Source organism: Salvelinus fontinalis, chromosome 35 (assembly GCF_029448725.1).
Source record: "Salvelinus fontinalis isolate EN_2023a chromosome 35, ASM2944872v1, whole genome shotgun sequence".
NCBI classification, from domain to species: Eukaryota; Metazoa; Chordata; class Actinopteri; order Salmoniformes; family Salmonidae; genus Salvelinus; species Salvelinus fontinalis.
In genome coordinates this window covers 37793813-37819366 of record NC_074699.1, presented here as the reverse complement: position 1 = coordinate 37819366, position 25554 = coordinate 37793813, and the positions used below count along the sequence as shown (strand labels likewise).

General features: G+C 47.7%; 1 protein-coding gene across 1 annotated transcript in view; it reads left to right on the top strand.

Annotated features, from left to right (window-relative positions):
• The window catches only part of mctp2b (multiple C2 domains, transmembrane 2b), a 158985-nt gene that overhangs the window by 50323 nt on the left and 83108 nt on the right, over positions 1–25554 (top strand). The window contains exon 2 of the mRNA XM_055900086.1: positions 7372–8042. Coding sequence (XP_055756061.1) covers positions 7470–8042 — 573 coding nt within the window. The 5' untranslated portion in view covers positions 7372–7469. The remainder of the gene's footprint in view (positions 1–7371; positions 8043–25554) is intronic.

Genomic DNA, 25554 nt, shown 5'->3' with positions numbered 1-25554 from the left:
GCATACAGCAGTGATATCAGGCTAGAGGTTAGCAGGTTAGCAGCATACAGCAGTGATATCAGACTAGAGGTAGAGGTTAGCAGCATACAGCAGTGATATCAGACTAGAGGTTAGCAGGTTAGCAGGATACTGCAGTGATATCAGGCTAGAGGTTAGCAGGTTAGCAGCATACAGGAGTGATATCAGACTAGAGGTTAGCAGGATAGCAGGATACAGCAGTGATATCAGGCTAGAGGTTAGCAGGTTAGCAGCATACAGCAGTGATATCAGACTAGAGGTAGAGGTTAGCAGCATACAGCAGTGATATCAGACTAGAGGTTAGCAGGTTAGCAGGATACTGCAGTGATATCAGGCTAGAGGTTAGCAGGTTAGCAGCATACAGCAGTGATATCAGGCTAGAGGTAGAGGTTAGCAGCATACAGCAGTGATATCAGGCTAGAGGTAGAGGTTAGCAGGATACTGCAGTGATATCAGACTAGAGGTTAGCAGGTTAGCAGCATACAGCAGTGATATAAGGCTAGAGGTTAGCAGGTTAGCAGCATACAGCAGTGATATCAGACTAGAGGTTAGCAGCATACAGCAGTGATATCAGACTAGAGGTTAGCAGGTTAGCAGCATACAGCAGTGATATCAGGCTAGAGGTTAGCAGGTTAGCAGCGAAACAGCAGTGATATCAGACTAGAGGTTAGCAGCATACAGCAGTGATATCAGGCTAGAGGTTAGCAGGATACTGCAGTGATATCAGGCTAGAGGTAGAGGTTAGCAGGTTAGCAGCATACAGCAGTGATATCAGACTAGATGCAGGTTAGCAGCATACAGCAGTGATATCAGACTAGAGGTTAGCAGCATACAGCAGTGATATCAGACTAGATGCAGGTTAGCAGCATACAGCAGTGATATCAGGCTAGAGGTTAGCAGGATACAGCAGTGATATCAGACTAGAGGTAGAGGTTAGCAGCATACAGCAGTGATATCAGGCTAGAGGTTAGCAGGATACAGCAGTGATATCAGACTAGAGGTTAGCAGCATACAGCAGTGATATCAGGCTAGAGGTTAGCAGGTTAGCAGCATACAGCAGTGATATCAGGCTAGAGATTAGCAGGTTAGCAGCATACAGCAGTGATATCAGGCTAGAGGTTAGCAGGTTAGCAGCATACAGCAGTGATATCAGACTAGAGGTTAGCAGGTTAGCAGCATACAGCAGTGATATCAGGCTAGAGGTTAGCAGGTTAGCAGCATACAGCAGTGATATCAGACTAGAGGTAGAGGTTAGCAGGATACAGCAGTGATATCAGACTAGAGGTTAGCAGCATACAGCAGTGATATCAGGCTAGAGGTTAGCAGGTTAGCAGCATACAGCAGTGATATCAGGCTAGAGGTTAGCAGGTTAGCAGCATACAGCAGTGATATCAGACTAGAGGTTAGCAGCATACAGCAGTGATATCAGACTAGAGGTTAGCAGCATACAGCAGTGATATCAGACTAGAGGTAGAGGTTAACAGCATACAGCAGTGATATCAGGCTAGAGGTTAGCAGCATACAGCAGTGATATCAGGCTAGAGTTTAGCAGGTTAGCAGCATACAGCAGTGATATCAGACTAGAGGTTAGCAGCATACAGCAGTGATATCAGACTAGAGGTAGAGGTTAGCAGCATACAGCAGTGATATCAGACTAGAGGTTAGCAGGTTAGCAGCATACAGCAGTGATATCAGGCTAGAGGTTAGCAGCATACAGCAGTGATATCAGGCTAGAGGTTAGCAGGTTAGCAGCATACAGCAGTGATATCAGACTAGAGGTTAGCAGGTTAGCAGCATACAGCAGTGATATCAGACTAGAGGTTAGCAGGATACAGCAGTGATATCAGACTAGAGGTTAGCAGGTTAGCAGCATACAGCAGTGATATCAGGCTAGAGGTTAGCAGGTTAGCAGCATACAGCAGTGATATCAGGCTAGAGGTTAGCAGGTTAGCAGCATACAGCAGTGATATCAGACTAGAGGTTAGCAGGATACAGCAGTGATATCAGACTAGAGGTTAGCAGGTTAGCAGCATACAGCAGTGATATCAGGCTAGAGGTTAGCAGGTTAGCAGCATACAGCAGTGATATCAGGTTAGAGGTTAGCAGCATACAGCAGTGATATCAGGCTAGAGGTTAGCAGCATACAGCAGTGATATCAGACTAGAGGTTAGCAGCATACAGCAGTGATATCAGACTAGAGGTAGAGGTTAGCAGCATACAGCAGTGATATCAGGCTAGAGGTAGAGGTTAGCAGCATACAGCAGTGATATCAGGCTAGAGGTAGAGGTTAGCAGCATACAGCAGTGATATCAGGCTAGAGGTTAGCAGGATACAGCAGTGATATCAGACTAGAGGTAGAGGTTAGAAGGATACAGCAGTGATATCAGACTAGAGGTTAGCAGCATACAGCAGTGATATCAGACTAGAGGTTAGCAGCATACAGCAGTGATATCAGACTAGAGGTTAGCAGGTTAGCAGCATACAGCAGTGATATCAGACTAGAGGTTAGCAGGTTAGCAGCATACAGCAGTGATATCAGACTAGAGGTTAGCAGGTTAGCAGCATACAGCAGTGATATCAGACTAGAGGTTAGCAGGTTAGCAGCATACAGCAGTGATATCAGACTAGAGGTTAGCAGGTTAGCAGCATACAGCAGTGATATCAGGCTAGAGGTTAGCAGGTTAGCAGCATACAGCAGTGATATCAGACTAGAGGTTAGCAGGTTAGCAGCATACAGCAGTGATATCAGACTAGAGGTTAGCAGGTTAGCAGGATACAGCAGTGATATCAGACTAGAGGTTAGCAGGTTAGCAGGATACAGCAGTGATATCAGACTAGAGGTTAGCAGCATACAGCAGTGATATCAGACTAGAGGTTAGCAGCATACAGCAGTGATATCAGGCTAGAGGTTAGCAGGTTAGCAGCATACAGCAGTGATATCAGGCTAGAGGTTAGCAGGTTAGCAGCATACAGCAGTGATATCAGACTAGAGGTTAGCAGGTTAGCAGCATACAGCAGTGATATCAGGCTAGAGGTTAGCAGGATACAGCAGTGATATCAGGCTAGAGGTTAGCAGGTTAGCAGCATACAGCAGTGATATCAGACTAGAGGTTAGCAGGTTAGCAGCATACAGCAGTGATATCAGACTAGAGGTTAGCAGGTTAGCAGCATACAGCAGTGATATCAGGCTAGAGGTTAGCAGGTTAGCAGCATACAGCAGTGATATCAGGCTAGAGGTTAGCAGGTTAGCAGCATACAGCAGTGATATCAGACTAGAGGTTAGCAGGTTAGCAGCATACAGCAGTGATATCAGGCTAGATGTTAGCAGGTTAGCAGCATACTGCAGTGATATCAGGCTAGAGGTAGAGGTTAGCAGCATACAGCAGTGATATCAGACTAGAGTTTAGCAGGTTAGCAGGATACTGCAGTGATATCAGGCTAGAGGTTAGCAGCATACAGCAGTGATATCAGACTAGAGGTTAGCAGGTTAGCAGCATACAGCAGGGATATCAGGCTAGAGGTTAGCAGGTTAGCAGCATACAGCAGTGATATCAGGCTAGAGGTAGAGGTTAGCAGGATACTGCAGTGATATCAGGCTAGAGTTTAGCAGGTTAGCAGGATACTGCAGTGATATCAGACTAGAGGTTAGCAGGTTAGCAGCATACAGCAGTGATATCAGGCTAGAGGTTAGCAGCATACAGCAGTGATATCAGGCTAGAGGTTAGCAGGTTAGCAGCATACAGCAGTGATATCAGACTAGAGGTTAGCAGGTTAGCAGCATACAGCAGTGATATCAGACTAGAGGTTAGCAGGATACAGCAGTGATATCAGACTAGAGGTTAGCAGGTTAGCAGCATACAGCAGTGATATCAGGCTAGAGGTTAGCAGGTTAGCAGCATACAGCAGTGATATCAGGCTAGAGGTTAGCAGGTTAGCAGCATACAGCAGTGAAATCAGACTAGAGGTTAGCAGGATACAGCAGTGATATCAGACTAGAGGTTAGCAGGTTAGCAGCATACAGCAGTGATATCAGGCTAGAGGTTAGCAGGTTAGCAGCATACAGCAGTGATATCAGGTTAGAGGTTAGCAGCATACAGCAGTGATATCAGGCTAGAGGTTAGCAGCATACAGCAGTGATATCAGACTAGAGGTTAGCAGCATACAGCAGTGATATCAGACTAGAGGTAGAGGTTAGCAGCATACAGCAGTGATATCAGGCTAGAGGTAGAGGTTAGCAGCATACAGCAGTGATATCAGGCTAGAGGTAGAGGTTAGCAGCATACAGCAGTGATATCAGGCTAGAGGTTAGCAGGATACAGCAGTGATATCAGACTAGAGGTAGAGGTTAGAAGGATACAGCAGTGATATCAGACTAGAGGTTAGCAGCATACAGCAGTGATATCAGACTAGAGGTTAGCAGCATACAGCAGTGATATCAGACTAGAGGTTAGCAGGTTAGCAGCATACAGCAGTGATATCAGACTAGAGGTTAGCAGGTTAGCAGCATACAGCAGTGATATCAGACTAGAGGTTAGCAGGTTAGCAGCATACAGCAGTGATATCAGACTAGAGGTTAGCAGGTTAGCAGCATACAGCAGTGATATCAGACTAGAGGTTAGCAGGTTAGCAGCATACAGCAGTGATATCAGGCTAGAGGTTAGCAGGTTAGCAGCATACAGCAGTGATATCAGACTAGAGGTTAGCAGGTTAGCAGCATACAGCAGTGATATCAGACTAGAGGTTAGCAGGTTAGCAGGATACAGCAGTGATATCAGACTAGAGGTTAGCAGGTTAGCAGGATACAGCAGTGATATCAGACTAGAGGTTAGCAGCATACAGCAGTGATATCAGACTAGAGGTTAGCAGCATACAGCAGTGATATCAGGCTAGAGGTTAGCAGGTTAGCAGCATACAGCAGTGATATCAGGCTAGAGGTTAGCAGGTTAGCAGCATACAGCAGTGATATCAGACTAGAGGTTAGCAGGTTAGCAGCATACAGCAGTGATATCAGGCTAGAGGTTAGCAGGATACAGCAGTGATATCAGGCTAGAGGTTAGCAGGTTAGCAGCATACAGCAGTGATATCAGACTAGAGGTTAGCAGGTTAGCAGCATACAGCAGTGATATCAGACTAGAGGTTAGCAGGTTAGCAGCATACAGCAGTGATATCAGGCTAGAGGTTAGCAGGTTAGCAGCATACAGCAGTGATATCAGGCTAGAGGTTAGCAGGTTAGCAGCATACAGCAGTGATATCAGACTAGAGGTTAGCAGGTTAGCAGCATACAGCAGTGATATCAGGCTAGATGTTAGCAGGTTAGCAGCATACTGCAGTGATATCAGGCTAGAGGTAGAGGTTAGCAGCATACAGCAGTGATATCAGACTAGAGTTTAGCAGGTTAGCAGGATACTGCAGTGATATCAGGCTAGAGGTTAGCAGCATACAGCAGTGATATCAGACTAGAGGTTAGCAGGTTAGCAGCATACAGCAGGGATATCAGGCTAGAGGTTAGCAGGTTAGCAGCATACAGCAGTGATATCAGGCTAGAGGTAGAGGTTAGCAGGATACTGCAGTGATATCAGGCTAGAGTTTAGCAGGTTAGCAGGATACTGCAGTGATATCAGACTAGAGGTTAGCAGGTTAGCAGCATACAGCAGTGATATCAGGCTAGAGGTTAGCAGGTTAGCAGCATACAGCAGTGATATCAGGCTAGAGGTTAGCAGGTTAACAGCATACAGCAGTGATATCAGGCTAGAGGTTAGCAGCATACAGCAGTGATATCAGGCTAGATGTTAGCAGGTTAGCAGCATACAGCAGTGATATCAGGCTAGAGTTTAGCAGGTTAGCAGCATACTGCAGTGATATCAGGCTAGAGGTTAGCAGGTTAGCAGGATACTGCAGTGATATCAGGCTAGAGGTTAGCAGCATACTGCAGTGATATCAGGCTAGAGGTTAGCAGGTTAGCAGCATACAGCAGTGATATCAGACTAGAGGTTAGCAGGATACAGCAGTGATATCAGACTAGAGGTTAGCAGGTTAGCAGCATACAGCAGTGATATCAGACTAGAGGTTAGCAGGATACAGCAGTGATATCAGACTAGAGGTTAGCAGGTTAGCAGGATACAGCAGTGATATCAGACTAGAGGTTAGCAGGATACAGCAGTGATATCAGGCTAGAGGTTAGCAGGTTAGCAGCATACTGCAGTGATATCAGGCTAGAGTTTAGCAGGTTAGCAGCATACTAAGTTGAGCTCTTATCAACTGATTCATCTATTGTACTTTGTGTTTGTAGTTTGACTACTGTAACAGGGAACTATTGAGACAATAGATGATACACATATAATTTACATGTGAAAGGAAGGAAGAATATCCAGGGGCTAGACTGCTGTGATGTCACATGAACGACAGCCAATACAATCTATCAGGTTTATTCTGCTGAACACCCTCATCTCATGGTGAATGCAGTCATAGAACTAGATCCAATGTAAGACATTACCTTGATGTATTCTAATCTAATAATCAAGTTCTAGATCTAATGTAGAACATTACCTTGATGTATTCTAATCTAATAATCAAGTTCTAGATCTAATGTAGAACATTACCTTGATGTATTCTAATCTAATAATCAAGTTCTAGATCTAATGTAGAACATTACCTTGATGTATTCTAATCTAATAATCAAGTTCTAGATCTAATGTAGAACATTACCTTGATGTATTCTAATCTAATAATCAAGTTCTAGATCTAATGTAGAACATTACCTTGATGTATTCTAATCTAATAATCAAGTTCTAGATCTAATGTAGAACATTACCTTGATGTATTCTAATCTAATAATCAAGTTCTAGATCTAATGTAGAACATTACCTTGATGTATTCTAATCTAATAATCAAGTTCTAGATCTAATGTAGAACATTACCTTGATGTATTCTAATCTAATAATCAAGTTCTAGATCTAATGTAGAACATTACCTTGATGTATTCTAATCTAATTATCAAGTTCTAGATCTAATGTAGAACATTACCTTGATGTATTCTAATCTAATTATCAAGTTCTAGATCTAATGTAGAACATTACCTTGATGTATTCTAATCTAATTATCAAGTTCTAGATCTGATGTAGAACATTACCTTGATGTATTCTAATCTAATTATCAAGTTCTAGATCTAATGTAGAACATTACCATGATGTATTCTAATCTAATAATCAAGTTCTTCTATGCTCCTCAGTCTAAGTCGGTAGATCGTTTTCGTAGTTTGCTACTAACCAGTGAAAATGTGGTTGTGGTGATGATGACCAACATACAGTTCACAGTTTCAGTCTAATGGTGTCTTTCTGTCTCTCTATTTCACAGCTTTCAGTGATGGATGTTAAACCCTAGATAGTCCTCAGAGCACTATCTATACCCTCTTCCTCCTCTTCCTGCTCATCCTCCTCTTCCTGCTCATCACCATGGACTCCCCTTCTAAGAAGTCCGGTGTGTTGTCCCACCTGCGGCAGCGCGCCGGGCCCCTCCTCTCTACCATCCGGCGGCGCAGGAAGAACCCCAGTAAGACTGAGATGTTTCCAGAACATGTCTTAAACCACAGGATGAGTTCCTCTGTCCCAGACATCACCCCCACCTCCTCCCTGGCCCAGCAGGACTACCAGACTTACAGCAGCCCCAACACTCCCGCCATGAAGACTGTTGGAGACAGAAGACAGGGAGGAGGTGCTAACTCCCACACTGTTAACACGGCTGGGAGTGCTGGGAGCGACGCTGCTCCGAACAGACTGAGTGTTCCGGTGGACCAGGCTGACTGGACGTCCCAGGAGTCAGTGTGTAGTGGACCCAGTGCTACTTCTTATGAGGAGGAGGACCTACCAGAGGAGAGCCATGCGCAGAGAGCTGCCTCTGCTGGAGAGGGGTCAGGGACAGGGGCCTTGGAGCTGCAGGACAACACGGGACACTGTAGTGAACACACTCCCACTGGCCTGCACAGCAGAGAGATCCCCTCAGTGGAGATATCAGAGGACATGACGCAGGTAAAGAGAGTTTTATGGCTTACTATGGTGTATTATGGCTGGTGTTACTATGGGGTATTATGGCTGGTGTTACTGTGGTGTATTATGGCTGATGTTACTGTGTTGTATTATGGCTGGTGTTACTATGGTGTATTATGGTGTTACTGTGGGGTATTATGGCTGGTGTTACTATGGTGTATTATGGCTGATGTTACTGTGGTGTATTATGGCTGGTGTTACTATGGTGTATTATGGCTGGTGTTACTATGGTGTATTATGGCTGGTGTTACTATGGTGTATTATGGCTGGTGTTACTATGGTGTATTATGGCTGGTGTTACTATGGTGTATTATGGCTGGTGTTACTATGGTGTATTATGGCTGGTGTTACTATGGTGTATTATGGCTGGTGTTACTATGGTGTATTATGGCTGATGTTACTGTGGTGTATTATGGCTGGTGTTACTATGGTGTATTATGGCTGGTGTTACTGTGGTGTATTATGGCTGGTGTTACTATGGTGTATTATGGTGTTACTGTGGGGTATTATGGCTGGTGTTACTATGGTGTATTATGGCTGATGTTACTGTGGTGTATTATGGCTGGTGTTACTGTGGTGTATTATGGCTGGTGTTACTGTGGTGTATTATGGCTGATGTTACTGTGGTGTATTATGGCTGGTGTTACTGTGGTGTATTATGGCTGGTGTTACTGTGGTGTATTATGGTGTTACTGTGGTGTATTATGGTGTTACTGTGGTGTATTATGGCTGGTGTATTATGGCTGGTGTATTATGGCTGGTGTTACTGTGGTGTATTATGGCTGGTGTTACTGTGGTGTATTATGGCTGGTGTTACTGTGGTGTATTATGGCTGGTGTATTATGGCTGGTGTTACTGTGGTGTATTATGGCTGGTGTATTATGGCTGGTGTTACTGTGGTGTATTATGGCTGGTGTTACTGTGGTGTATTATGGCTGGTGTATTATGGCTGGTGTTACTGTGGTGTATTATGGCTGGTGTATTATGGCTGGTGTTACTGTGGTGTATTATGGCTGGTGTATTATGGCTGGTGTTACTGTGGTGTATTATGGCTGGTGTTACTGTGGTGTATTATGGCTGTGGTCTGATTTAATCTGCTCCTACATCACTGGTGTCTGTATACAATCTGCTCCTACATCACTGGTGTCTGTATACAATCTGCTCCTACATCACTGGTGTCTGTATACAATCTGCTCCTACATCACTGGTGTCTGTATACATTCTGCTTGTCTGTATACAATCTGCTTGTCTGTATACAATCCGTCTCGGGAAGGTTTCACCGGGGACTGATAGTGTCATGGTTCATGTGGGGTCAAAGTTCAGGATATCACCAGGTTGATTCCCGAGGCTGTGAGTCAGTCACCGGGGACTGATAGTGTCATGGTTCATGTGGGGTCAAAGTTCAGGATATCACCAGGCTGATTCCCGAGGCTGTGAGTCAGTCACCGGGGACTGATACTGTCATGGTTCATGTGGGGTCAAAGTTCAGGATATCACCAGGCTGATTCCCGAGGCTGTGAGTCAGTCACCGGGGACTGATACTGTCATGGTTCATGTGGGGTCAAAGTTCAGGATATCACCAGGCTGATTCCCGAGGCTGTGAGTCAGTCACCGGGGACTGATACTGTCATGGTTCATGTGGGGTCAAAGTTCAGGATATCACCAGGCTGATTCCCGAGGCTGTGAGTCAGTCACCGGGGACTGATAGTGTCATGGTTCATGTGGGGTCGAATGGCATTATGAAGGGCAGCTCAGAACAGCTGAAGATGGATTTTAAAGAACTGATTGGGTCACTACTTGACACCAACAAACACCCCATAATATCTGTCCCTCTGCCCTCCCTAAATTGTGGCATTGAACGTTTCAGCAGACTTTTATCCCTCCATAACTGGCTACGAGACTATTTCAGTGTAACATGTATTGACAATTCTTATACCTTCTGGTAACAGCTCGTATTATATAAGGAGGATGGGATCCACCCAAATCATTTGGGTTCCTGGATCATTTCACAGCATTATAAGGATGAAGGGATCCACCCAAATCATTTGGGTTCCTGGATCATTTCACAGCATTATAAGGAGGAAGGGATCCACCCAAATCATTTGGGTTTCTGGATCCTTTCACAGCATTATAAGGAGGAAGGGATCCACCCAAATCATTTGGGTTCCTGGATCATTTCACAGCATTATCAGGAGGAAGGGATCCACCCAAATCATTTGGGTTCCTGGATCCTTTCACAGCATTATAAGGAGGAAGGGATCCACCCAAATCATTTTGGTTCCTGGATCATTTCACAGCATTATAAGGAGGAAGGGATCCACCCAAATCATTTGGCTTCCTGGATCATTTCACAGCATTATAAGGAGGAAGGGATCCACCCAAATCATTTGGGTTTCTGGATCCTTTCACAGCATTATCAGGAGGAAGGGATCCACCCAAATCATTTGGGTTCCTGGATCATTTCACAGCATTATAAGGATGAAGGGATCCACCCAAATCATTTGGGTTCCTGGATCATTTCACAGCATTATAAGGATGCGTTGAGACAAGACTTATCAGTGACCCAAGCCCAGCTCAGTTAATCCCTCCCATCGTGTCGCTGAGTCATCAATGACCCAAGCCCAGCTCAGTTAATCCCTCCCATCGTGTCGCTGAGTCATCAATGACCCAAGCCCAGCTCAGTTAATCCCTCCCACCGTGTCGCTGAGTCATCAATGACCCAAGCCCAGCTCAGTTAATCCCTCCCATCGTGTCGCTGAGTCATCATAATGCTGCAGCAAATGTACATTATTCCAGAGGCATTGGAAGACACAATGTAACCTAATGTCTGTCCCTCTTACTGCCATCAATGTCTCTGCTGATCCTACAGCTGTTGTATACAGTAATCATATGCCTTTAAACCAGAGTTAGGCTGCTAGCACTGAGGGGGTGTGCCCTAGCAGGAAGTCCACTGTGTGCAGCTCACCCTGTTAGCACTGAGGGGATGTGCCCTAGCAGGAAGTCCACTGTGTGCAGCTCACCCTGTTAGCACTGAGGCGGTGTGCCCTAGTAGGAAGTGCACTGTGTGCAGCTCACCCTGCTAGCACTGAGGGGGTGTGCCCTAGCAGGAAGTCCACTGTGTGCAGCTCACCCTGCTAGCACTGAGGGGATGTGCCCTAGCAGGAAGTCCACTGTGTGCAGCTCACCCTGTTAGCACTGAGGTGATGTAACCTAGCAGGAAGTCCACTGTGTGCAGCTCACCCTGTTAGCACTGAGGGGATGTGCCCTAGCAGGAAGTCCACTGTGTCCAGCTCACCCTGCTAGCACTGAGGGGGTGTGCCCTAGCAGGAAGTCCACTGTGTGCAGCTCACCCTGTTAGCACTGAGGTGATGTAACCTAGCAGGAAGTCCACTGTGTGCAGCTCACCCTGTTAGCACTGAGGCGGTGTGTCCTAGGAGGAAGTCCACTGTGTCCAGCTCACCCTGTTAGCACTGAGGGGGTGTGCCCTAGCAGGAAGTCCACTGTGTGCAGCTCACCGTGTTAGCACTGAGGCGGTGTGCCCTAGTAGGAAGTCCACTGTGTGCAGCTCACCCTGTTAGCACTGAGGTGATGTAACCTAGCAGGAAGTCCACTGTGTCCAGCTCACCCTGTTAGCACTGAGGGGGTGTGCCCTAGCAGGAAGTCCACTGTGTGCAGCTCACCCTGTTAGCACTGAGGGGATGTGCCCTAGCAGGAAGTCCACTGTGTGCAGCTCACCCTGTTAGCACTGAGGGGATGTGCCCTAGCAGGAAGTCCACTGTGTGCAGCTCACCCTGCTAGCACTGAGGGGGTGTGCCCTAGCAGGAAGTCCACTGTGTGCAGCTCACCCTGTTAGCACTGAGGGGGTGTGCCCTAGCAGGAAGTCCACTGTGTGCAGCTCACCCTGCTAGCACTGAGGGGGTGTGCCCTAGCAGGAAGTCCACTGTGTGCAGCTCACCCTGCTAGCACTGAGGGGGTGTGCCCTAGCAGGAAGTCCACTGTGTGCAGCTCACCCTGTTAACACTGAGGGGATGTGCCCTAGTAGGAAGTCCACTGTGAACAGCTCACCCTGCTAGCACTGAGGGGGTGTGCCCAAGCAGGAAGTCCACTGTGTGCAGCTCACCCTGTTAGCACTGAGGGGATGTGCCCTAGCAGGAAGTCCACTGTGAACAGCTCACCCTGCTAGCACTGAGGGGGTGTGCCCTAGTAGGAAGTCCACTGTGAACAGCTCACCCTGTTAGCACTGAGGGGGTGTGCCCTAACAGGAAGTCCACTGTGTGCAGCTCACCCTGCTAGCACTGAGGGGATGTGCCCTAGTAGGAAGTCCACTGTGAACAGCTCACCCTGTTAGCACTAAGCTGGTGTGCCCTAACAGGAAGTCCACTGTGAACAGCTCACCCTGTTAGCACTGAGGGGATGTGCCCTAGGAGGAAGTCCACTGTGTGCAGCTCACCCTGCTAGCACTGAGGGGGTGTGCCCTAGCAGGAAGTCCACTGTGTGCAGCTCACCCTGCTAGCACTGAGGGGGTGTGCCCTAGCAGGAAGTCCACTGTGTGCAGCTCACCCTGTTAACACTGAGGGGATGTGCCCTAGTAGGAAGTCCACTGTGAACAGCTCACCCTGCTAGCACTGAGGGGGTGTGCCCAAGCAGGAAGTCCACTGTGTGCAGCTCACCCTGTTAGCACTGAGGGGATGTGCCCTAGCAGGAAGTCCACTGTGAACAGCTCACCCTGCTAGCACTGAGGGGGTGTGCCCTAGTAGGAAGTCCACTGTGAACAGCTCACCCTGTTAGCACTGAGGGGGTGTGCCCTAACAGGAAGTCCACTGTGTGCAGCTCACCCTGCTAGCACTGAGGGGATGTGCCCTAGTAGGAAGTCCACTGTGAACAGCTCACCCTGTTAGCACTAAGCTGGTGTGCCCTAACAGGAAGTCCACTGTGAACAGCTCACCCTGTTAGCACTGAGGGGATGTGCCCTAGGAGGAAGTCCACTGTGTGCAGCTCACCCTGCTAGCACTGAGGGGGTGTGCCCTAGCAGGAAGTCCACTGTGAACAGCTCACCCTGCTAGCACTGAGGGGGTGTGCCCTAGCAGGAAGTCCACTGTGTGCAGCTCACCCTGCTAGCACTGAGGTGATGTAACCTAGCAGGAAGTCCACTGTGTGCAGCTCACCCTGCTAGCACTGAGGGGGTGTGCCCTAGCAGGAAGTCCACTGTGTCCAGCTCACCCTGTTAGCACTGAGGCGGTGTGTCCTAGCAGGAAGTCCACTGTGAACAGCTCACCCTGCTAGCACTGAGGGGGTGTGCCCAAGCAGGAAGTCCACTGTGTCCAGCTCACCCTGTTAGCACTGAGGCGGTGTGTCCTAGCAGGAAGTCCACTGTGTCCAGCTCACCCTGTTAGCCCTGAGGCGGTGTACCCTAGCAGGAAGTCCACTGTGAACAGCTCACCCTGTTAGCACTGAGGGGGTGTGTCCTAGCAGGAAGTCCACTGTGTCCAGCTCACCCTGTTAGCACTGAGGCGGTGTGTCCAAGCAGGAAGTCCACTGTGAACAGCTCACCCTGTTAGCACTGAGGGGGTGTGTCCTAGCAGGAAGTCCACTGTGTCCAGCTCACCCTGTTAGCACTGAGGCGGTGTGTCCAAGCAGGAAGTCCACTGTGTGCAGCTCACCCTGTTAGCACTGAGGCGGTGTGTCCTAGCAGGAAGTCCACTGTGTGCAGCTCACCCTGTTAGCACTGAGGGGGTGTGTCCTAGCAGGAAGTCCACTGTGTGCAGCTCACCCTGTTAGCACTGAGGGGGTGTGCCCTAGCAGGAAGTCCACTGTGTGCAGCTCACCCTGTTAGCACTGAGGGGGTGTGCCCTAACAGGAAGACCACTGTGTGCAGCTCACCCTGTTAGCACTGAGGGGGTGTGCCCTAACAGGAAGTCCACTGTGTGCAGCTCACCCTGCTAGCACTGAGGGGATGTGCCCTAGCAGGAAGTCCACTGTGAACAGCTCACCCTGTACTAACATAAACAACCTGAGTATGTCTACCTCTGCTAAGCTTCCCAGTAAAGCAAGAAAAACAATCAAGCATCCCAGAAGTGTTATAAATAGCCCACGTTAACATATGTAGCTAATGAAACAAGGTCCATGAAGTCAATAACTTGCTAGTAACAGATGACATTCATATTCTGACTGTCTCTGAAACTCACTGAGATAACACCTTGATACAGTGGTAGCAATACATGGTTATAACATCTACAGAGAAGACAGAAATGCCGAAGGTGGAGGTGTGGCCATTTATATTCAGAACCACATTCCTGTAAAGCTTAGAGAGGATCTCATGTTAAATACTGTTGAAGTAATATGGCTACAGGTTCATCTGCCTCACCTAAAGCCCATTCTGGTGGGAAGCTGCTATAGACCACGCAGTGCTAACAGTCAGTATCTGGATAATATGTGTGAAATGCTTGATAATATGTGATATCAACAGAGAAGTATATTTTCTGGGTGATGTTAAATATTGACTGGTTCTCATCAGGCTGCCCACTCAAGAGAGAGCTTCAAACTGTAACTAGTACCTGCAACCTGTTTCAGATGATCAATCAACCTACCAGGGTAGTTACAAACAGTACAGGAATGAAATCATCAATATGTATTGATCAATTTCTCTCAGCCAATCATCAGTCATTTGTGTAAGTGCTGTGCTTGTTGAATGTCCTTCCCTATAAGCTGACTGTTGTCAATTTGTTTTCCTGTGAAATAGAATCTGGTCAAACACAACTCCGCTCCATCATTCATTGAATCAGATCGCTCATTCATCACAAAACCCACTGATATTGCCAACTACTTTAATGATTTTTTCATTGGCAAGATTAGCAAATTTAGGCATAACATGCCAGCAACAAATGCTGAAACTACACATCCAAGTATATCTGACCAAATTATGAAAGACAAGAATTTCCTAAAGTGAGTGTGGAAGAAGTGAAAAACATGATTGTCGTCTATGAACAATGACAAGCCACCAGGGGTCTGACAACCTGGATGGAAAATGACTGAGGATACTAGCAGACGATATTACCACTCCTATTTGCCATATATTCAATTTAAGCCTACTAGAAAGTATGTGCCCTCAGGCCTGGAAGGAAGCATATTCCCCTACTGTCACGTCTCCCCCCGCTCCCCCTCTCCTGGTGCTCGTTATGCACACCTGCGCCTTATGAGACTCACCTGGAGAGATGACCAGGGATGTTCTCTTGATAAGTGTGTGAATTGGACCATTTTCCTGTCCTGCTAAGCATTTTTTATTTGTATTCATTATGGATCCCCATTAGTTCCTGCCAAGGTAGCAGATACTCTTCCTGGGGTTTATTATGGATCTCCATTAGTTTCTGCCAAGGCAGCAGCTCCTCTTCCTGGGGTTTATTATGGATCCCCATTAGTTCCTGCCAAGGCAGCAGCTACTCTTCCTGGGGTTTATTATGGATCCCCATTAGTTCCTGCCAAGGCAGCAGCTACTCTTCCTGGGGTTTATTATGGATCCCCATTACTTCCTGTCAAGGCAGCAGCTACTCTTCCTGGGGTTTATTATGGATCCCCATTAGTTCCTGCCAAGGCAGAAGCTACTCTTCCTGGGGTTTATTATAGATCCCCATTAGTTCCTGTCAAGGCAGCAGCTACTCTTCCTGGGGTTTATTATGGATCCCCATTAGTTCCTGCCAAGGCAGCAGCTACTCTTCCTGGGGTTTATTATGGATCCCCATTAGTTCCTGCCAAGACAGCAGCTAATCTTCCTGGGGTTTATTATGGATCCCCATTAGTTCCTGTCAAGGCAGCAGCTACTCTTCCTGGGGTTTATTATGGATCCCCATTAGTTCCTGTCAAGGCAGCAGCTACTCTTCCTGGGGTTTATTATGGATCCCCATTAGTTCCTGTCAAGGCAGCAGCTACTCTTCCTGGGGTTTATTATGGATCCCCATTAGTTCCTGCCAAGGCAGCAGATACTCTTCCTGGGGTTTATTATGGATCCCAATTAGTTCCTGCCAAGGCAGCACCTAATCTTCCTGGGGTTTATTATGGATCCCCATTAGTTACTGCCAAGGCAGCAGCTACTCTTCCTGGGGTTTATTATGGATCCCCATTAGTTCCTGCCAAGGCAGCAGCTACTCTTCCTGGGGTTTATTATGGATCCCCATTAGTTCCTGCCAAGGCAGCAGCTACTCTTCCTGGGGTTTATTATTGAACCCCATTAGTTCCTGCCAAGGCAGCAGCTACTCTTCCTGGGGTTTATTATGGATCCCCATTAGTTCCTGCCAAGGCAGCAGCTACTCTTCCTGGGGTTTATTATGGAACCCCATTAGTTCCTGCCAAGGCAGCAGCTAATCTTCCTGGGGTTTATTATGGATCCCCATTAGTTCCTGTCAAGGCAGCAGCTACTCTTCCTGGGGTTTATTATGGATCCCCATTAGTTCCTGCCAAGGTAGCAGATACTCTTCCTGGGGTTTATTATGGATCCCCATTAGTTCCTGCCAAAGCAGCAGCTACTCTTCCTGGGGTTTATTATGGATCCCCATTAGTTCCTGCCAAGGCAGCAGCTACTCTTCCTGGGGTTTATTATGGATCCTCATTAGTTCCTACCTCTTCCTGGGGTTTATTATGGATCCCCATTAGTTCCTGCCAAGGCAGCAGCTACTCTTCCTGGGGTTTATTATGGAACCCCATTAGTTCCTGCCAAGGCAGCAGCTACTCTTCCTGGGGTTTATTATGGATCCCCATTAGTTCCTGCCAAGGCAGCAGCTACTCTTCCTGGGGTTTATTATGGATCCCCATTAGTTCCTGCCAAGGCAGCAGCTACTCTTCCTGGGGTTTATTATGGATCCCCATTAGTTCCTGCCAAGGCAGCAGCTACTCTTCCTGGGGTTTATTATGGATCCCCATTAGTTCCTGCCAAGGCAGAAGCTACTCTTCCTGGGGTTTATTATGGATCCCCATTACTTCCTGTCAAGGCAGCAGCTACTCTTCCTGGGGTTTATTATGGATCCCCATTAGTTCCTGCCAAGGCAGCAGCTACTCTTCCTGGTGTTTATTATGGATCCCCATTAGTTCCTGCCAAGGCAGCAGCTACTCTTCCTGGTGTTTATTATGGATCCCCATTAGTTCCTGCCAAGGCAGCAGCTAATCTTCCTGGGGTTTATTATGGATCCCCATTAGTTACTGCCAAGGCAGCAGCTACTCTTCCTGGGGTTTATTATGGATCCCAATTAGTTCCTGCCAAGGCAGCACCTAATCTTCCTGGGGTTTATTATGGATCCCCATTAGTTACTGCCAAGGCAGCAGCTACTCTTCCTGGGGTTTATTATGGATCCCCATTAGTTCCTGCCAAGGCAGCAGCTACTCTTCCTGGGGTTTATTATGGATCCCCATTAGTTCCTGCCAAGGCAGCAGCTACTCTTCCTGGGGTTTATTATTGAACCCCATTAGTTCCTGCCAAGGCAGCAGCTACTCTTCCTGGGGTTTATTATGGATCCCCATTAGTTCCTGCCAAGGCAGCAGCTACTCTTCCTGGGGTTTATTATGGAACCCCATTAGTTCCTGCCAAGGCAGCAGCTAATCTTCCTGGGGTTTATTATGGATCCCCATTAGTTCCTGCCAAGGTAGCAGATACTCTTCCTGGGGTTTATTATGGAACCCCATTAGTTCCTGCCAAGGCAGCAGCTACTCTTCCTGGGGTTTATTATGGAACCCCATTAGTTCCTGCCAAGGCAGCAGCTACTCTTCCTGGGGTTTATTATGGATCCCCATTAGTTCCTGCCAAGGCAGAAGCTACTCTTCCTGGGGTTTATTATGGATCCCCATTACTTCCTGTCAAGGCAGCAGCTACTCTTCCTGGGGTTTATTATGGATCCCCATTAGTTCCTGCCAAGGCAGCAGCTACTCTTCCTGGTGTTTATTATGGATCCCCATTAGTTCCTGCCAAGGCAGCAGCTACTCTTCCTGGTGTTTATTATGGATCCCCATTAGTTCCTGCCAAGGCAGCAGCTAATCTTCCTGGGGTTTATTATGGATCCCCATTAGTTCCTGTCAAGGCAGCAGCTACTCTTCCTGGGGTTTATTATGGATCCCCATTAGTTCCTGCCAAGGCAGCAGCTACTCTTCCTGGGGTTTATTATGGATCCCCATTAATTCCTGCCAAGGCAGCAGCTACTCTTCCTGGGGTTTATTATGGATCCCCATTAGTTCCTGCCAAGGCAGCAGCTACTCTTCCTGGTGTTTATTATGGATCCCCATTAGTTCCTGCCAAGGTAGCAGATACTCTTCCTGGGGGTTTATTATGGAACCCCATTAGTTCCTGCCAAGGCAGCAGCTACTCTTCCTGGGGTTTATTATGGATCCCCATTAGTTCCTGCCAAGGCAGCAGCTACTCTTCCTGGTGTTTATTATGGATCCCCATTAGTTCCTGTCAAGGCAGCAGCTGCTCTTCCTGGGGTTTATTATGGATCTCCAAAAGTTCCTGCCAAGGCAGCAGCTTCTCTTCCTGGGGTTTATTATGGATCCCCATTAGTTCCTGTCAAGGCAGCAGCTACTCTTCCTGGGGTTTTTATGGATCCCCATTAGTTCCTGCCAAGGCAGCAGCTTCTCTTCCTGGGGTTTATTATGGATCCCCATTAGTTCCTGTCAAGGCAGCAGCTACTCTTCCTGGGGTTTATTATGGATCCCCATTAGTTCCTGTCAAGGCAGCAGCTACTCTTCCTGGGGTTTATTATGGATCCCCATTAGTTCCTGCCAAGGCAGCAGCTACTCTTCCTGGGGTTTATTATGGATCCCCATTAGTTCCTGCCAAGGCAGCAGCTACTCTTCCTGGGGTTTATTATGGATCCCCATTAGTTCCTGCCAAGGCAGCAGCTACTCTTCCTGGGGTTTGTTATGGATCCCCATTAGTTCCTGCCAAGGCAGCAGCTACTCTTCCTGGGGTTTATTATGGATCCTCATTAGTTCCTGACAAGGCAGCAGTGATGTATCTCGGGAAGGTGTCACGTTCCTGACCTGTTTTCTGTTAGTTTTGTATGTGTTAGTTGGTCAGGACGTGAGTTTGGGTGGGCAGTCTATGTTTTGTGTTTCTATGTTGGTTTAATGGGTACCTGATATGGTTCTCAATTAGAGGCAGGTGGTTTTCATCTCCTCTGATTGAGAATCATATTAAGGTAGGTGGTGTCACATTGTTTGTTTGTGGGTGGTTGTCTCCTGTGTCTGTGTTTGTCGCGCCACACGGGACTGTTTCGGTATCGTTCGTTCGTTCGTTTTGTATGTAGTCTGTTTCCTGTTCATGCGTTCTTCACGTTATATGTAAGTTCGTGTCCAGGTCTGTCTACATCGTTTATTTGTTTTGTAGTTTATCAAGTGTATTTCGTTTCGTTTTCCTTCTTATAATAAAGAGAAGATGTATTTTTCACGCGCTGCGCCTTGGTCCTCTCTCTCTCCCTTTGACGATCGTGACAGAATTACCCACCAAACCCGGATCAAGCAGCGTGACAAGCGGCAACAGGATCAAGGCATCAAGGATTCATGGACATGGGAGGAGATATTAGATGGAAAGGGACCTTGGGCACAACTGGGAGAATATCGCCTCCCTCGTGAAGAGCTGGATGCAGCGAAAGCCGAGAGGAGGCGATATGAGGAGGCAGCACGGAGGCAAGGCTGGTAACCCGCGAGTACTACCCAAAGATTTCTTGGGAGGGGGCTAAGAGGTAGTGGGCCGAGGGCAGGTAGGAGACCTGCGCCCACTTCCCAGGCTAACCGTGGAGAGCGGGAGTACGGGCAGACACCGTGTTACGCAGTAGAGCGCACGGTGTCTCCTGTACGTGTGCATAGCCCGGTGCGGGTTATTCCACCTCCCCGCACTGGTAGGGCTAGATTGGGCATTGAGCCAGGTGCCATGATGCCGGCTCAACGCGTCTGGTCTCCAGTGCGTCTCCTCGGGCCGGCATACATGGCACCAACCTTACGCATGGTGTCCCCGGTTCGCCTACATAGCCTGGTGCGGGTTATTCCACCTCCCCGCACTGGTCGGGCGACGGGGAGCATTCAACCAGGTAAGGTTGGGCAGGCTCGGTGTTCAAGGGAACCAGTACGCCTGCACGGTCCGGTATTTCCGGCGCTACCTCCCCGCCCCAGCCCAGTACCACCAGTGCCTACTCCACGCACCAGGCTTCCAGTGCGTTTCCAGAGCCCTGTTCCTCCTCCACGCACTCTCCCTATGGTGCGTGTCTCCAGCCCAGTGCCTCCAGTTCCGGCACCACGCACTAAGCCACCTGTGCGTCTCCAGAGCCCTGTACACACTGTTCCTTCTCCCCGTACTCGTCCTGATGTGCGTGCCCTCAGCCCGGTGCCACCAGTGCCGGTACCACGCACCAGGTCCATAGTGCGTTTTGAGAATCCAGTGTGCCCTGTCCCTGCTCCCCGCACTAGCCTGAAGGTGCGTGTCCTTAGCCCGGTGCCTCCAGTTCCGGCACCACGCACCAGGCCTACAGTGCGCCTCATCCGGCCTGAGCCATCCGTCTCCCCAGCGCCATCTGAGCCATCCGTCTCCCCAGCGCCATCTGAGCCATCCGTCTGCCCAGTGCCGTCTGAGCCATCCGTCTGTCCCGAGCCATTAGAGCTGCCCGTCTGTCCCGAGCCGTCAGAGCCGTTAGTCAGTCAGGAGCCGCTAGAGCCATTCGTCAGACAGGATCTGCCAGAGCCGCCAACCAGACAGGATCTGCCAGAGCCGCCAACCAGACAGGATCTGCCAGAGCCGTCAGCTAGCCATGAGCGTCCAGAGCCGTCAGCGAGCCATGAGCGTCCAGAGCCGTCAGCCAGCCATGAGCGTCCAGAGCCGTCAGCCAGCCATGAGCGTCCAGAGCCGTCAGCCAGCCATGAGCGTCCAGAGCCGTCAGCCAGCCATGAGCGTCCAGAGCCGTCAGCCAGCCATGAGCGTCCAGAGCCGTCAGCCAGCCATGAGCTGCCCCTCAGCCCAGAGCTGCCATTAATCCTGAACTGCCCTTCAGCCTGGAGTTGCCCCTCTATCCTGAGCTACCTCTCTATCCTGACCTACCTCTCTGTCCTGAGCTACCTTATCCCGGTGCTGCCCCTTGTCCCGGTGCTGCCCCTTATTTTGATGTTATCCTGTAAATTAAAGGGGTGTAATAGGAGGGTGGTCAGTCGGAGGGGGAGACGTAAGCTGGGATTGACTATGGTGGGGTGGGGACCTCGCCCAGAGCCTGAGCCACCACCGTGGTCAGATGCCCACCCAGACCCTCCCCTAGACTTTGTGCTGGTGCGCCCGGAGTTTGCACCTTAAGGGGGGGTTATGTCACGTTCCTGACCTGTTTTCTGTTAGTTTTGTATGTGTTAGTTGGTCAGGACGTGAGTTTGGGTGGGCAGTCTATGTTTTGTGTTTCTATGTTGGTTTAATGGGTACCTGTTATGGTTCTCAATTAGAGGCAGGTGGTTTTCATCTCCTCTGATTGAGAATCCTATTAAGGTAGGTGGTGTCACATTGTTTGTTTGTGGGTGGTTGTCTCCTGTGTCTGTGTTTGTCGCGCCACACGGGACTGTTTCGGTATCGTTCGTTCGTTCGTTTTGTATGTAGTCTGTTTCTTGTTCATGCGTTCTTCACGTTATATGTAAGTTCGTGTCCAGGTCTGTCTACATCGTTTATTTGTTTTGTAGTTTATCAAGTGTATTTCGTTTCGTCTTCGTCTTGTTTAATAAATCATTATGTCACACGCTGCATTTTGGTCGAATCACTACTCCTCCTCTTCGTATGAAGAATTCCGTTACAGAAGGCGTAATAATGCTTAGTAATAGTAATGGCATAAAAGCCATTATATATACATATTACCATTACTTAGTAATAAAGCAAAGCTTGTTTTCTTCTCATTAATAATAATGATTGTAAAGATAATGGAATGGGATTAGTGTGGTGGGTGAAGAATCAAATACTTTAACTTGTATTGCTGCACAAATCCTATTATTGTGGAGCGCCTCCTCTAACAGTATGAATTAGGCTGTTTGAGAAGGTTTGAATCCTAAGAAACATTCACATTGTTGGAAGTACAATAGACCAACATTGCTATTGTCGTCAAAGCTGTGTGCTGGAAAACCTTGGTAGAGCATGGGTGGAGTATGCATTGTGGTGCTGGACAACCTTGGTGGAGCATGGGTGGAGTAGGCATTGTGGTGCTGTAAAACCTTGGTAGAGCATGGGTGGAGTAGGCATTGTGGTGCTGTAAAACCTTGGTATAGCATGGGTGGAGTAGGCATTGTGATGGTGTAAAACCTTGGTATAGCATGGGTGGAGTAGGCATTGTGGTGCTGGAAAACCTTGGTGGAGCATGGGTGGAGTAGGCATTGTGGTGCTGTAAAACCTTGGTAGAGCATGGGTGGAGTAGGCATTGTGGTGCTGTAAAACCTTGGTATAGCATGGGTGGAGTAGGCATTGTGGTGCTGTAAAACCTTGGTGGAGCATGGGTGGAGTAGGCATTGTGGTGCTGGAAAACCTTGGTGGAGCATGGGTGGAGTAGGCATTGTGGTGCTGTAAAACCTTGGTAGAGCATGGGTGGAGTAGGCATTGTGGTGCTGTAAAACCTTGGTATAGCATGGGTGGAGTAGGCATTGTGGTGCTGTAAAACCTTGGTAGAGCATGGGTGGAGTAGGCATTGTGGTGCTGGAAAACCTTGGTAGAGCATGGGTGGAGTAGGCATTGTGGTGCTGGAAAACCTTGGTAGAGCATGGGTGGAGTAGGCATTGTGGTGCTCATGTGAATTTGTTTTCTTTTTTAGCTTCAGACCAGTGGCCACTTCTCAATTAAAGCATAGTGTTTTATAGTATACATGTGGTATGAGAGTATTAACACATTACTATGGCGCTGTCCCTATTCAATCCATCCATTATATATCTATTATACATGTGGTATGGAAGCATTAATGCACAGCAGCAGATGCATTATCAGGAATTAATCACATGCCTCTTAGCCTGGTCCCAGATCTGTTGAATTAACCACATGCTTCTTAGCCTGGTCCCAGATCTGTTTAAATATCCACATGCTTCTTAGCCTGGTCCCAGATCTGTTTAAATAACCACATGCCTCTTAGCCTGGTCCCAGATCTGTAGAATTAATCACATGCTTCTTAGCCTGGTCCCAGATCTGTAGAATTAACCACATGCTTCTTAGCCTGGTCCCAGATCTGTAGAATTAATCACATGCTTCTTAGCCTGGTCCCAGATCTGTTGAATTAACCACATGCTTCTTATCCTGGTCCCAGATCTGTAGAATTAATCACATGCTTCTTAGCCTGGTCCCAGATCTGTAGAATTAACCACATGCTTCTTAGCCTGGTCCCAGATCTGTTGAATTAACCACATGCTTCTTAGCCTGGTCCCAGATCTGTTGAATTAACCACATGCTTCTTAGCCTGGTCCCAGATCTGTAGAATTATCCACATGCTTCTTAGCCTGGTCCCAGATCTGTAGAATTAATCACATGCTTCTTAGCCTGGTCCCAGATCTGTTGAATTAACCACATGCTTCTTAGCCTGGTCCCAGATCTGTTTAAATAACCACATGCTTCTTAGCCTGGTCCCAGATCTGTTTAATTAACCACATGCTTCTTAGCCTGGTCCCAGATCTGTAGAATTATCCACATGCTTCTTAGCCTGGTCCCAGATCTGTTGAATTAATCACATGCTTCTTAGCCTGGTCCCAGATCTGTTTAAATAATCACATGCTTCTTAGCCTGGTCCCAGATCTGTTTAAATATCCACATGCTTCTTAGCCTGGTCCCAGATCTGTTTAAATAACCACATGCCTCTTAGCCTGGTCCCAGATCTGTAGAATTAATCACATGCTTCTTAGCCTGGTCCCAGATCTGTAGAATTAACCACATGCTTCTTAGCCTGGTCCCAGATCTGTAGAATTAATCACATGCTTCTTAGCCTGGTCCCAGATCTGTTGAATTAACCACATGCTTCTTATCCTGGTCCCAGATCTGTAGAATTAATCACATGCTTCTTAGCCTGGTCCCAGATCTGTAGAATTAACCACATGCTTCTTAGCCTGGTCCCAGATCTGTTGAATTAACCACATGCTTCTTAGCCTGGTCCCAGATCTGTTGAATTAACCACATGCTTCTTAGCCTGGTCCCAGATCTGTAGAATTAACCACATGCTTCTTAGCCTGGTCCCAGATCTGTTGAATTAACCACATGCCTCTTAGCCTGGTCCCAGATCTGTTTAAATAATCACATGCTTCTTAGCCTGGTCCCAGATCTGTAGAATTAATCACATGCTTCTTAGCCTGGTCCCAGATCTGTTGAATTAACCACATGCCTCTTAGCCTGGTCCCAGATCTGTTTAAATAATCACATGCTTCTTAGCCTGGTCCCAGATCTGTTGAATTAATCACATGCTTCTTAGCCTGGTCCCAGATCTGTAGAATTATCCACATGCTTCTTAGCCTGGTCCCAGATCTGTAGAATTATCCACATGCTTCTTAGCCTGGTCCCAGATCTGTAGAATTAACCACATGCTTCTTAGCCTGGTCCCAGATCTGTTGAATTAATCACATGCTTCTTAGCCTGGTCCCAGATCTGTAGAATTATCCACATGCTTCTTAGCCTGGTCCCAGATCTGTAGAATTATCCACATGCTTCTTAGCCTGGTCCCAGATCTGTAGAATTAACCACATGCTTCTTATCCTGGTCCCAGATCTGTTGAATTAACCACATCTTTCTTATCCTGGTCCCAGATCTGTTGAATTAACCACATGTAACTTAGCCTGGTCCCAGATCTGTTTAAATAATCACATGCCTCTTAGCCTGGTCCCAGATCTGTAGAATTATCCACATGCTTCTTAGCCTGGTCCCAGATCTGTAGAATTAACCACATGCTTCTTATCCTGGTCCCAGATCTGTTGAATTAACCACATCTTTCTTATCCTGGTCCCAGATCTGTTGAATTAACCACATGCTTCTTAGCCTGGTCCCAGATCTGTTGAATTAATCACATGCTTCTTAGCCTGGTCCCAGATCTGTTGAATTAACCACATGCCTCTTAGCCTGGTCCCAGATCTGTTGAATTAACCACATGCTTCTTAGCCTGGTCCCAGATCTGTTGAATTAACCACATGCTTCTTAGCCTGGTCCCAGATCTGTAGAATTAACCACATGCTTCTTAGCCTGGTCCCAGATCTGTTGAATTAACCACATGCTTCTTAGCCTGGTCCCAGATCTGTAGAATTAACCACATGCTTCTTAGCCTGGTCCCAGATCTGTTGAATTAACCACATGCTTCTTAGCCTGGTCCCAGATCTGTTGAATTAACCACATGCTTCTTAGCCTGGTCCCAGATCTGTTTAAATAACCACATGCTTCTTAGCCTGGTCCCAGATCTGTTGAATTAACCACATGCTTCTTATCCTGGTCCCAGATCTGTAGAATTAACCACATGCTTCTTATCCTGGTCCCAGATCTGTAGAATTAACCACA